Source organism: Hoplias malabaricus, chromosome 5 (assembly GCF_029633855.1).
Source record: "Hoplias malabaricus isolate fHopMal1 chromosome 5, fHopMal1.hap1, whole genome shotgun sequence".
In the NCBI taxonomy this organism is placed as follows: domain Eukaryota; kingdom Metazoa; phylum Chordata; class Actinopteri; order Characiformes; family Erythrinidae; genus Hoplias; species Hoplias malabaricus.
The window spans coordinates 8,470,980-8,485,422 of NC_089804.1; the positions used below are offsets into that span (position 1 = coordinate 8,470,980).

Genomic DNA, 14,443 nt, shown 5'->3' on the forward strand with positions numbered 1-14,443 from the left:
AACGGTTGTTGCTGCTCAGTAATTTATTCTGTGAATCACTGCTATACATGTGTATACACACACACACACACACACACACACACACACACATACATATATAGATGGGTTGATAGATAGACAACTGGAATACTACAGTCGGTTTTACACAATCTTCTCAACATGGGATTATGGCCAAAACTAGGGATGGCACCGATACGAAACCAGACACCGGGCAGAACAAAGCTGGATACAGTGTCAGAGGGGAAAAAGAATGAACCCAATCCTGTAACAAATCTGTGCTGAAATAACACATGCTCACACTGTGTGAGGTGATGTTAACTGTGGTGTAGCGAAATGTTTCAGTAGTTTGATTATGATAAGTGCAGAGTTTTAATTAAAAATCATTTCAAGCTTGGTTTCTTAAAGGAAAATTATTGGTAGAGGTTAAAAGATGATTGATTGTCATCAATGCAAGTCCAATCAAAGCCAGAGAACCTGCTAAAAACAAAATTACACACAGATTTAAAGGTTTAAGGGACTAATATTGTTTTGTTCTTCATTTCTTCACTAAAATATTGTACGTTTTTTAAAACAGAGGAATATTTGATGTCAAACTGATGTCAGTGTGTTTAATACTGAAAATACTCTTATGAAGTACAAAATAGTGGGATTAAAACGATCTTAGACAGTAACATAGTCACTATATATTAACCCATAACGCACAAAAGCAGCCGTAGATAACAGCAATTGTTCTGGAGTCTGAATCCTAAATCTTGGCTTGCAAATATACATGAACAAACACACACAAATGGCCCATGTATCATTTGCACGTGAACAATGCTTCAGCGGCAGCAGGGACTTGTGCACCTAAGGGCTATGCATCAAACAATAGAGCTTTTCAACGCAACCATACCGTCAGCATAATCTACAGTCTCCATACTGAGCACAACCGCACGACAAACACAACACGTGTAGAGCAGGGTGTGTGTTAACTCCCTCCATGTTCTAAATTATGAAACCATTTTAATAGACACACTTCCCTGATTCTTTAAACTACCTGTAGATGAGTCAGACCAAACAAAAGCAAACAAACACTCATGTGCTGTGTACACAAACAACCTGGTGGCACTCTGGTGTACTGTATTCAGCAGTCAATCTACAAAAGCTAGAAAAATGTTTGTTCCTGGCCAAGAAAGAAAGTAAAACGAGGAATCCGGGCAGATGTCTTCAGCTTAAAGTGGGATGGGGCAAAGATAATACTATTACAATGCCCTCACGCTGAAATCACTGGATTTATTTTTCTAAGTTTATTTTTTGTAGTTTATATTGCTATCAAAATATTAATTATATTCCTAAAACTCGCACCTTTTTTTTTTTTTTTTTTTTAAAAACACACCTGCCATTTAATGCAGTGTCTGCCCACAAAAACATAGATCTAAAGTTATGCAACACACCCTTATTGAAAACTTTGGGTCCAAGCTATTTGTTTCTCTATAGGAAAAATGAATGGCGTTTTCGAAAAACTGCTGCAGTTCCGCCCTGTGGTGAACAAAAATGTTCCACACCCAATACGCTTTGTTCTACTGAATGGAACTATTGTTAAATAGTTTAAATATATATAATATATATCTGGGAAATAGCCAAAGAACAAGCTAACACTTTTCAATTAAAATAAAGATTTGAAAAAGATTTTTCTGGATTATTTTCGTGAGTATTCCAGGTTTACGATGCGAGACCAACGTCCAGAAATGTTATAGGGCATGCAGCAATACTAGAATATACATATTATTTGGAGTGAAAATCCTACACAAAATATTTTGGGTTTTGGAACTTTTTGTAATTACAGGGAATAACCGTGAAATTTTTCTCCCAGAGGAAAAACATTGTAGAGCAAGGGTTAATAATATTTTCATGTTGCAAACTAGAGAACAGGAGAACGATTTTAACATATATCTATACATCTATATAATGTATATACATCTATAAAACACATATTAATACATATAAACAAACAAATCAAGCTCCAAATAAAAGGGAACCACACCAAATAAAACAATGGAATAATGAAAACATTTCCTCACTATTCATTGGTGTTTGCTCAGTTTACTCAGGTACAGAGCAAACAGATAACACAGTCACACCTTCCTCGCTCACCGGGCATTCCACACAGACCCCAGAGGAACAATCTAGAGCGGTCTAGAACAGGACACAACTGGCAGATAGATGGGCTTCTAAACTAAGCCAGCAGGAAAGCGTTGGGGGGAAGAGGCCAGTTTTGTGCAGATGGAAAAATATCTGGATGTAGGTTGGCCTATGACACACCAGAGTCCAAGGCCGATATAAATGCATTGCTATATCATCACACACACACCCTGCACTTACACTGTTACAGTACAGCCAAATTTAGATTGGGGTCACACACACACTGCTCTTTATCCATACAGGGATCAGTGGCCCAAACCTGAGTTCAGAAGATGTCTGTGCAATAAAAATATCATATGAAACAGTAAAGCTTCTTTACGACAACAACTGACTAATGGAAACTTCTTTCTCTTATTCCACAGAGGTTAAACGCCACTGGAACTACAAAGCCTTTCATGTCCTGCACCAGGACAGAGCATTCTGAACTGGCCTGGCCAGTGAACCAGAAGACACACTTCAGTGTTTTCTATTAGAAACAATATATGCTTCAGCATGTCTGGCAGGCTGAACATTTGTTTTTGGGTTCCCCACTTTTTTCCAGCACTGCCAAGACAATTTGTAACTTCATCCACGGAGCTCCAGAAGAGGAAACTAGTAATTAAGGCCCACCGCAGTCCGAAGAAGCAGCTACACCATTTTCCAAGCCACTACAAAAGACGGCATACAGTGCTTGTGCAACATTGGGCTGACACAGGCAATTTGAAAGTAATGCATAGCTTCCAACCACAGGAAAGATCCATCTGCTCTTATGGGCGACTGCAGAAAACATTTCTTTGCTTGTCGTTAGTGAAATATGGGTCAATATGGCATATGTTCACTGGTCAGATGTATGAAGGTTTTCCTATTTAAAGGCAACACAAACGTAAGGCCTTTAGTTAAAATGAATAAAGCAAATGCATATTTCAGACCTCATCTCCACATCGTTCTGTGTCTTTTGTCTTTGACGGACAAGTTGTAACGCTTCTGTGAAGGACCAGATATCAGAACAACAAAGAAATACGTTTAAACTTCAAAAATACATGAAACGTACAATTCAACTGTAAACTATTACAGCATATTATGGAGAGGGTTAGGGGAACATTTTGGAGCCAGTGTTGGCCTGTGAGGACATTTGATGTGGCTCCTCAGAAAGGTACATTACACTCACAGGATGAGAGGAACGAGCATCTTTTATACTGAACGTTGGCCTGTCATGATAGCCGTTTTATTGTGATTTATATATCGTCCCACAGATTATTGCGATAAACTAAATTCATGTCGTTTTATGGCACTGATAAAATAATATAAGAGTTAAGTTGCGGTAGCGCTCCTTTCTTTAGCGTTTGTGAGGAGTCTTAGCTGCATGTTCAGGGTGTGTCTCAAATCACACCCATTTCCCTACATAGTGCACTAACATTACATGTAAGGCATAACTGGGTTTAAAACCGAGGAAAGAATCTTTACAATAAAGCCATGCAGTTGTGGTTCAGTATAGATAGTCTTATATATAATGCACTGTTTGGCTGGTTGAAACTAAGGTACCTGCCTAGTCATAGTGCACTTTATGGAACATACATAAATAAGAGTACTTTGGACCTTTAGACAAATAGAAGTTATGTTCAAGAGATTTGTAACTAATGATTGTATATTTATAATCAATTAATTGTTTGATTATTTCCATTATTATTACATTATTAATATTTTAATAAATATACAATATTTTAAAAATAAAATGTAAAAGTAGAGATGGTCAGATGGAGTTGAGATGTCTGGAATACATAAGTAGGACATTAAGAAAGGCTAGACACATTCTCAGTCAAAGAATCAGCTCTTTGGGAATCGACTCACTGCAGTGTTTATTTGGGAGACAAACAAAACCAGTGGGCAGTATAAAAAAACAGCACTTTATGAGAGAACTCAAACAGCTCTAAAATCTCATTCACGTCAAGGCTGTAAAGGTGAAAAGGGTGCAGGGGTCTAAGACTCTAGCCTAATCCTCAAATTATAAAGAAATATTTTGCTGTGGTATATTTTGCTCCTGTGCTCCCCCTACTGTCACCAAGTGCAATTCACTTTTTCAGCACTGTCCTAATCTCCTCCAAAAGTTACACAGTGCAGGTTCTGTAGTGCTGAACCTGAAGTAGCAACGACAGAGGCTCTATTCTCCATATTACAGCTCAGTGAATCATCACAATGAGTTTGAAACTGTATAAAGCTAAAATACTAAATAGTGTTCAGTTGAAGCAGCTGTTTGTTTAAACGTCGAGAGAGGGAAGTGTCAGGACACACAGTTGATGTTAGCACAACTCGAATGTTCCGATAGCAGGAAGACAGAAATTGAATATTTAGCATTTGGGGTGGGGGCAGGAGGAAGAGAATGTCCATCCAGTCACAATGTCTGTTTGTTTATACCGCCTGTCCTACTGCATCAAAACAGCTGTGCATGCCCAGAAGGAAAAGGGATAAAATATTTATCCAAGTTACTACATAATACAAAACAGACCAGCTATTTTTATAACAGATTTTCAATCATTTTAATCACTTGGGTTTTGCAGCTGTACTCAAAATAACTAACAAGTAATATGTATTATTATCATTATCATTATTAAGTTCAAGCATATGGCATCGTGAATATTTGAAGAGTGTAAAAGGCATGGCCTGTGGAGTCTGCCTCATTAGGAAAGGTCATGAGGTGACATTACAGAATGATAAATAAAACATAGCTCCCTCCTAACCAAGCGAGTTATTAGCCCTGCCACCTGGAAGATAAAGCTCACATATGTTCAGCAGCATGTCCACATCAGACATGCTCCTTTAGATCTGCCTGCTCTTCTAATCCAGAGTAACACACAGCGCCGTGGATTTACACAGTTCTCTTTAAAATGCTCAGCTTAAGAGCTGCTCTGTGTCCTGAAATCAACCTCTGTGTTTATCTGCTATCCCCAGTAAACGTATATAGGCCCACCCCTGTACCTTCCTCACAGCTAGCTTCCTGAGTGATTCCATAATTTAGGAACAGTTTAGCGCCTGAACAATAATCCTCCAAAACAAACTGTATCAAAGACATTCAAAGACTCAATCCAAGTGTTTTAACATTTGAAAACCCACCTTTAGCCGTTTCAGGTACAACACCTCATGGCTGATAGTGATATAAAGTATTCAATAAGTACTTTTAACCAGGGCAAACTTTTAGAGTTTTAGCCCCAGCTCACATCACAACAGCCCTCAAAGGTGAAGAAAGAAGAAATTAAACATGTTTCTAGTTTTATTACAGTGTAGTACAGGACAGGAGATAGTCTGAGGTGATCATGTGTTCAGGTTACAGGGTCGAGTGAAACGTTCAAGAACAAGAAACACACACAAAATACACTTATCAGTGATGAACCAAACTGGAATTTCAAGAATGAGTTCTCAAAGATTCATGAAAGAAATATTAAGAGAGTTTATTATACTATTGTAGACACTGGCTATACTTATATTACAAATATATATTTATCTTAACAAATAAACATTCTCTAAGTGGAATATTAGTGGGAAACGAAACGTAGTTAATGTGAAGACCTCCACATATCTAGGTTATAGTAGTTTAAAGTCGTTAACTAAAGATAGAGCAACATTTCGGACGCGACTGTATCCAAGTGGCTCAGTCGGTCGGTTGTTATGCAGTGGGGATCATTCAGTGAATTTGACTACTCTATGGGTCTTCTAACACAGCTAAGGCAACGGGGGTGTCAATAAACAGGTTCGTGAAAGTTACTCGTTCATTTTAAATTGAACAAAGCTTAAATTCCAGTCTGGAAAGTGCCCATTAGGCTCACTGCTACAAGCTAACGGCTGCTTTCAAAACACGCCGCAGTCAGCAACAGTTCAACGTACACAAGAAACACGAGAAATGTGGAGCTGAAAAGTGATACAAAACTTAACTACGGCGAGGAGGAGTATCGCTTTCAATCCGAGAACTGTTTAAACCTGAGGTCTTACCTTAGTTCGGCCATTTCCTCACATTATTTGGAAAGGAACCCAATTTAAATAAGTAGAACAAGTTTCGGAGCTTTCCCTGAACACTTCCAATGAGCACTCTGGGCTGAGAGAATCCCAGCGACAGCAGTCTCAGTCTCTCTCTCTCTCTCTCTCTCTCTCTCTCTCTCTCTCTCTCTCTCTCTCTCTCTCTCTCTCTCTCTCTCTCTCTCTCTCTCTCTCTCTCTCTCTCTCTCTCTCTCTCTCTCTCTCTCTCTCTCTCTCTCTCTCTCTCTCTCTCTCTCTCTCTCTCTCTCTCTCATCTAAAGCCGCTGGTGGCTGGTTGAAGTGGTGGCGACATCTGCTGTTGAACAAATAAAACAACAGCCACACGAACTTAACTTGGATCTTCTTTTAAACGGTGTCCAGTGGTAAACTCTCATGTAAACTCTTCCTGTGAAACTGGAGTACATGATTTTGTTGAAAGAGCGTTTGAGCCAGAATAAAAAAAAAAATCCAATTAGACTGGCGCCCCCTCCAGGGTGTATTCCCGCCTTGCGCCCAATGATTCCAGGTAGGCTCTGGACCCACCGCGACCCTGAACTGGATAAGCGCTTACAGATAATGAATGAATGAATGAATTAAAAAATCCAACTATTAAACTCTAACCCCCCCTTCACCCCTCCTTCTATACCCAGTCCTCTGAAACACAAGAACGCCAAATAGTCATAAGTTACACAGAGAGACATGTGGAACACCTCGCCTGGAAACAGACTTCCTTTGTGTGATAGCCCTTTTCCTCTATCCTTTTTTTCCAAGTCAGTGTGTCACCTCAGGTGCGAGTACACTGCTCAAACACGCAGCACGCATGCGTGGTGGGGGTGACGTAGTAGAGTGACAAGTGGTACAGTCCTGTGGCCTATGTAGAAAATTTTGTTTTTTAATTCATGTCACCAGTGTGTTCAATTACTGATTTCTATCAGGATGTAAAGATTATTAAAACTATTTTTAAGACAAATTACCTACTCAACATGGACTTCGACCTGTTTTAGGGGGGTGTTACAATCTTTAATGAACCAAATCGTGGAGTCAGGGCCACTAGTCGAAATAGCATTATGCTAGCAGAGGAAACCCGATTATCGATGAAGGTAAAGTGAGCCTGCCTGAAAAAGCCAGCTAAAATCATGCATTATCAGATAATAGTTGTTCACAACTCAGTTTTGTTTTTCTACCTGTAGATGGATGAATTCTTTTATATTTTAAAGGCAGTAGCTACTTGTGGCTTTGCTTAATCTGTACCTCATCAAAGAAATATGCTGCTATGAGGCAATTACCCAGACCCCCTGGTAAAGCTTGTGCCCGCTAATCATTAATCTCTAGAGACGGCGCTGCTACTCACTTAGCTTTTCAGATCAGCTGGGCTTCGAGTGAAATAACTTGGGTTCTCATTGATGGTGAAGATGGAAAAAAAGCCAGATGTTTAAGAAATTTCTACCACGATAGAGAAAACTAGCTCCATGTATGATTTATTAATAATCAGTGTGGAATCATAAACAAATCACGTTATTTCTGCTTACAAAAGAAAAGATTACAACTCCAAATTCCTTCCAAGGGACCTGTCTTTCAGTCCCTCTATGATTTCAGTACCTTTATAGACAGAAGTCTGGTCTTGGGTCATGACCAGGGCCCCCCCCTTCCTCTATAAGCTGGCTGAGGGGAAGCCCATGGTTCTCAGAACTTGACTTGACACATCTCAACTCAAGAGCCCGCCCTGAGTTTCAAGGAAGAGACTGGGGTTTTCAATGATGGTGAACATGAAAAAACAAATATTTCATATTTATCATATTTCAGAAATATCCTCTTTTCAACCATTTCCTAAAAAAGCTGAACTCATCAGTCTGACCCTACACTTCCTCCAGGGGGCTGGCATGGTGTACCCCCATTAGGAGGAATACCTCATTCTCCTTCAAGCTTGAGGCACCTTCTGCTCCACATAGAACCACTGATGCCCTCTGGCCCGGAGTAGGGAGGGAATGAGGCATATGAGGACTGGCCAACTAGCCTCTCCAGCTAAAGCGGGTGGTCCCACTGACCCTGGTCAAACCAGGCAGAGCTTAAGGCATGCAGACAGAAGGCTCGCCCAAACTGAAGATTCGGGTAACCTCAGCCCCACTCTCGCTGTATATGAGTGCATTGTACTCCATGTACTGCTCCTCTCGTCAAATATGGAAGCACATCTACCTTACAATTTACCAAAGGATCAAGAGGATCAGCACTTCACAAACCTAGATGACTGAAATAAAACTGGTAATTGGACATCCTTTATCTCACACACCTTCATGTCCATTCCTTTGATCCTTGGTGGGACACTTGCTGGCCCTGGACTACACTTAGCTTCAAGGTTTTGATGGTATGCTTTTGTTCAAGTGGCTTAGAAATACAGTGAAGTTCAGTATTCAGACATCTGTAATAAGACACTGCTCAAGTGTCAGAAGTTTGGGTATAAACACATACATAGAGGGTTATACACAACTTTTATATCTTTCACAGAGGACTTCAAAATACTGCACATAGAATCATATAATAATATAAACACTGTGGACCTTAACTGTGGAAAAAATACTTAATTTTTCACACTCTTTTTCTTATTATTATTTTAGTGAAGTTCAGAGGTTATGCTGCTATCTTCCATGTATTAACTGGCAGTGGTTGTAACCTGGTACCAAATGATCTACTGATCATTTGACTGTTAGTAATGCTTCAGTGACCTGAGGGTATGGGATTGAGCCCTGCTCTGGGTGACTGTTGGTAAAGAGTTTGGTGGGTTCTCCCTGCGTTAACAGTCCAAAAACAAATAAGTAGGTGGATTGGCTAATCTAAAAGTGTCCTTAGGTGCGAGTGTGATGCCCCAGTGAGGCCACAAAGTTATGTCAGACCTAACATTAAGGCCTCGTTTCTCTTAGTCTTAGTCCTTTGCTTATTCAAGCAAAACGGACCAGTTTATTCCTCATTGGGCAATGGCACTATGACCATACACATTCTATTTGGTCACATGAAACTTGCAGTCTGGACAATTCGAGTGATAATATTAAAGAAAAACTTTACCCTACAGTGTAAACAAAAATCTAAACATTCAGATTTATTGGGCAAGTGTGCCGTGGTCTTCTAGTAAAGACATATTGACGTGACAGATTCAAAGATGTTGCTGCGTTACAAATAAAGGCGAGTTACAAATCACAACGTTGGGCATTCAACACTTTATTCACAAACTAATGAGAGCTATCAAATATTCACGGGTTAACCGAAACAAAAATATAGGTCTGATAAATCTCTAAAACTGTACAAGGCATTGTTCAGTTAAAACCTGTGTTATCATTTAAAATTGTCTTTCCACTTAAGCAGTCCCTTCCAAAGTGCTGAGGGGAAACCTGCCCTTTGGGTTGGACATTCGTAGAACAACAAAAGTGACCGTTTCATGGAGTAACAACACATCTGGTTAAAAAATGCTTTGTGTAAATAAAAAAGAAGTTTGGGGAAGTAAAACAAAAGATACAAGGAGGTGATCCCAGAGGACAGTGGAGACATGACGGGACACTTCGGTCAAATAGGTATCTATCCAGAGTAAACTTTTTTGGTGTGTTCAAAATGGCTCCATACGCCTAGTCAAGTGCACTACATAGGGTAGGTGCGCATTAAGTGCACTACATTGGATATGAGCGCATCGTACTCCATGTACTGCACTTCTCGTCAAATACGGAGGCACATCTAACTTACAATCTACCAAAAGGCCAACAGGATCAAGAGTCAGCACTTCATACACCTAGATGACTGAAATAAAACTGTTAACATGCACTGACTGTTCTCCCATCTACAGAGAAAACAAAGGTTAACATTTGGAGGAAAAAGATATAAACTCAAAGCTTGACTCATGGCATGTCTGAAGGTCAATTTATCCTCATGGGTTGTGTGTCATATAAAATATAATTTTAACATTTACAGTATATTAATTGCAAAGGTACATTCAAATACATACTGCTGTTTTATATAATTGCTCAGACCTTAGTAGCACCATGTATAGCACAAACGAATATCTAAGAATTCAGATTTAAAAACAATGTGACACATGATAATCACAACAGTTTTTTTTTCATCATGTCATTAAAAACACTTTGATATTTATTCAGTAGATGATATCAATTCTTTTAAATCTTAATGGGACACTTGCTGACACAGAGTTACATTTGGCTCTAATGTGATGGCAGGCTCAAACTAACGTTCGTCGTTCAAGACACTGATCGGGTGTCAGAATTTTAGGAATAAACACAGATACATAGAGGGTTATATCCAACTTTTAGATCTTTTAAAGAGGACTTGAAAATACTGCAAACACAGTAAATCAAATGGCACTGGAAAGAAGTGAAACAGAAGCCAAACATGAACTGAAAATATGGCACTTTCATTCCTACACACACACACACACACACACACGTACATGAGCGATTCCATGTTGATTACTGTTTAGCTGATATTTTTCTCTTACAAAATTGACGTGAACAGGACAAGAAACAGGTTTGGGCCGCTAAAAATGATAGAGTAAGCTTGTACTATATCTTTACTTTGCCGCACAGGACAGGGGTAAGTCTGTTAAAGAAGTAAACATCCTATGATGGTGGCCATAAAGAAAGCCAGAGTGTGGTAAATGGGGGTTCGGGATATTTCAACAGGTCTGCAGCTGTGCAGGAGAGACAAACAGCCATTAACGCTTACAGAACTCAGAATGAAAACAGATACACATGGCCACAATACAAATCTATGTGTCATTTGACAAACTGAAAGCAGGTCAAATTTCTCTCACTTCTTTTACTTTTGTAAGTATCATCCCGCTACCAATCCCCCCCAAGAAAAAAAAAAAATAATAAAAATAACCCTTAAACTTCAAAGGGTAATTGATGAAATGTGCTCTGTTCGAAGCCTAGCTGATCTCAGAGATACCGGTAACACTCGTCCAGGGTATTAAAAGATGTGTAGCGACTAGACTGACCGGAAAAACACAGATAGCCTGGAGGCTGTGGCTCTGATTACGGACGCCAGCTGAAGAGGTGGAGCGAGAGAACGAGAGGTAGGAGAGAGGCTGGTTTGTAGGCTGGAGGTAAAACTTCCTGTATGCTCCCTCCTGGGACAGTCAGGAGTCTTTCCTGAACGTTCAGTGTTCTGTAAGGAATGAGGGGGACAAAAAAAACAACAAGAAAGCAGAGCTGAAAGGAGAGTCACACAGGAATGTCCTGTAAGAAGGCGCTGCAGTCACAGTGGGCGGAACCAAGTCTCCTACGGCCTGTCCGTTTCTTAATGTACTCCTCCTCCTCGTCTTCTTCTTCTTCTTCTTCCTCCTCCTCGTCGTCGTCACTGTTTCTCTCAACCCCCTCTCCCTGCCCACTCCCCAGCAGCTCCGGTACGATGTCCTGGTCAACACCGCCATCTTGTTGCAGGACAGAAGAGGGGATGTTATATGAAGGGGAAGAAGGCAGGGCAGAGGATGAGGGGTGTGTGTGCCTGTTCAGCCCCAAAGCCTCCCTCAGGACCTCAGCTCCTGCCTTTCTCAGCAGAAAAACTGGCGTTGCCAGAGTGGTCAGGTAGGCGACAGAAGCTGAGCGGCTGCTGGAGGACACAAGGGCATGACCACCTCCTCCTCCTCTTCCTCTGGCCCCACCCTCCAGGTCCTGTGCGAAGTTGTCAACAGCCAGGAGAGCAAACATGTGGTCCACAGAGCGGCGGAAGTGAGCCCAGTCCTCCAGGCTCAGGGTGAAGTTGAGGTTGAGATCGTAGGCGTGCTCGTCAAGTCTGTACAAGGGTTCAAGTTCGGACCAGTTAGTCGCCCAGGGAGATGGGGGGGTGCTTTCGGGGTCGGCTTCGGCTGGGCTGTTATCCTTCCCATCCTTCCCAAATCTGCCCTCTAGGGGGACAAATCATACACATGTACACATACACATTCAAATTTTCTGTTTGACATTCAAAACAGAAAGCTTCTCAATCCACAGGGCGATGCATGTGCAATACCATGGATTCTATGGGAATGGATTGATGTTTTGTGTAAAAGAAATAAGCAAAAAATAGTGGAGAGAAATGAAAACAAATCCATCAAACAGAAGAAAGAAAGTCATATACATGCTCCAGGCAGACCCTACAGAACCAGAGAGCTGAGAAAAGAAGTGAGGCGTTGATGGAGGAGCAGAGGAATGGAGGTGGAGTGTCTGTCCTCTACTGGTCAAATATAAAACTGTATGACAGGAGAGCAGCAGCCCTGGTGCAAAAAGGCTCCATGCAGACAGACGCAGAAAGAAAAACAGCTTTCAATCGAGCAGAGTCATGCAGGCCGACTAAAACTTAGGTCAGAAAAGGAGGGCAGAAACAAAATGGAGAGAAAGAGAGACAAAAGAGAGAGAGAAAGATGGGTTAGATCGGGTGGTGGCTTGGTGGTACTCTATCCCAACGAACGTGAAGCAGAACTGTCCAAACTCACAGCGATTTGGAGGTAGGCTTCCTCATTTTGGGCCATTTGCGACGCTGAAACTGCCTAATGCCACAAGCAACAATAAGACAGACTGTTACCCCGCCTCCCAGACTCAAGCAGGTGATCAGAGAGAGTCAATCAGCAGGCTCATAAGCTTTAACATGTACACATCAGCAGGCAAAATTAGCATACATGCACAGAGCAAGAGAAAGATAGATAGATAGATAGACAGAGAGAGAGAGAGAGAGAGAGAGAGAGAGAGAGAGAGACAAGTCCAATGCAATGGATTTAATGAAGGAGAAGACAATCTAATCTGCCACAGAAAAGTACCTGCACAGAAAAGTTAAGAACATTACAAAGGGAGGAACATATATAGAGTGAGTGTAATTATAATGAATTGTGCTCATAAATGTGTTCTGTTTTCAAATGGCATTGGAACCGTTCCAAGGTTGGACAAACTTTACAGAATGTCAGTAAAATTCTCAGTCTGGACTCTGTAGTGGGACCTGTTCAGATTCACTGCGTAAAGTTGTGTTCAAGCAGCTAATTACACAATGAAACCCTCACCTGATCTATTTTTCCATCTGTCAGTATGACCATTTTGTCAGTCGTACTGAAAGGAAATTTCAACTTGGGACTTGTGCTTTTAAAACAAACAGCCTGTTTCTTTACAGAATTGGCTTTTGCTGAACTTAACCTACCATCAACTGTTGCCATCTATTCACTCACTCCCAGCACTTTGCTCACTCCCAGCTGCTGCAGTTTTCAGTTACCTTTCTGACACTAGTTCGGCCAATAGAAGAACCATGTTCTCCGTGGAGGCTGAGGCAAGAGGCTGATTCTTAGTCAACTTCATGAAATATTATTATATATTATATATCTGTGATAAAATGCATTATGTTTTTATGCTGTTTAATTTGATTAAATATTATGTTATACAATAAAATAACAGGCCAAAAAAGTTTTGATGTCATGTTTTCAGCTGCAAATAGCAGCCGCCATTTTAGAAGGAAAAATGGGAGCAGGGAGTGAAGGAACCGCACTCCCTCAGTCTATGACTGAGGTGCCCTGGAGCAAGGCACCAAACGCCCAACTGCACCCTTGGGCAGGTGCTCAGTGCCCGTAGAGCATTAGTGTGTATGTTCACTGTCATGGATGGATTAACTGCATTAGACATATTTTGTTGCATACTGTACAATGACAAATTAATGCATTAATTAATTTATAATACACTAAATCCTTCAGGGCACTAAAATGAGATGTTTTCCCAATATTCTGTAAAGTGTTATCTAACTTCTGAACAGTTTATTTACCACTTTATTTAGCTTATTTACCACAGAACTGATGTTTTCATCAAAACCAGACGTCCTCCCACAGTTTTCAAAAGATCAAACAATTCTGAACAGCTTCAAAAGCCGATCATTTTTAAACGTCATTCTGAAGTCTTCTCCTTCACTTTTCTGCTGCCGTGTCTACACTCTTTAGACACTTTATTAACTGTTCAGGCGTGTTGCATTTATTTAAACATTCAACAGTGTTCATGTGTGTTCCATATGCAAGAAGACTGTTGACTGAATGGATTAGTAAATTTCTATATGAATAGAAAACTAAATTAGTTGTCACACTACTCTACAGAAATTGTGTTAAACTATTAATCAATTAGCAAATATACCTGTATTCATCATAGCTGCTTCTCTCTTTACCTCCTGAAGAAGAGACAATATCATTAGTTAGAGAGGGTCAATGTGCACAGGTCAGTTTGTACCATCAGGACAAACGGCTGAACTAATTGGCCTATATATATATATATATATGTGT

General features: G+C 40.5%; 2 protein-coding genes across 9 annotated transcripts in view; both read right to left on the reverse strand.

Annotated features, from left to right (window-relative positions):
• Window positions 1-6,250, reverse strand: part of arhgap46b (Rho GTPase activating protein 46b) — a 72,166-nt gene extending 65,916 nt beyond the window's left edge. Inside the window, exon 1 of one of the 2 annotated variants that reach the window (XM_066671911.1) lies at window positions 6,142-6,250. In XM_066671911.1, the coding sequence (XP_066528008.1) occupies window positions 6,142-6,155 (14 nt within the window). In that variant the 5' untranslated portion in view covers window positions 6,156-6,250. The remainder of the gene's footprint in view (window positions 1-6,141) is intronic. The other variant, XM_066671913.1, reaches the window with a different exon arrangement.
• A 3,115-nt stretch (window positions 6,251-9,365) lies between these two features.
• Window positions 9,366-14,443, reverse strand: part of sulf2b (sulfatase 2b) — a 166,234-nt gene continuing 161,156 nt past the window's right edge. For 4 of the 7 annotated variants that reach the window (XM_066670765.1, XM_066670764.1, XM_066670767.1 and 1 more), the window contains one exon: window positions 9,366-12,067. In XM_066670765.1, coding sequence (XP_066526862.1) covers window positions 11,385-12,067 — 683 coding nt within the window. In that variant the 3' untranslated portion in view covers window positions 9,366-11,384. Of the gene's footprint in view, window positions 12,498-12,634; window positions 12,689-14,297; window positions 14,332-14,443 lie in introns of all 7 variants that reach the window. The other 3 variants (XM_066670769.1, XM_066670770.1, XM_066670771.1) reach the window with 3 other exon arrangements.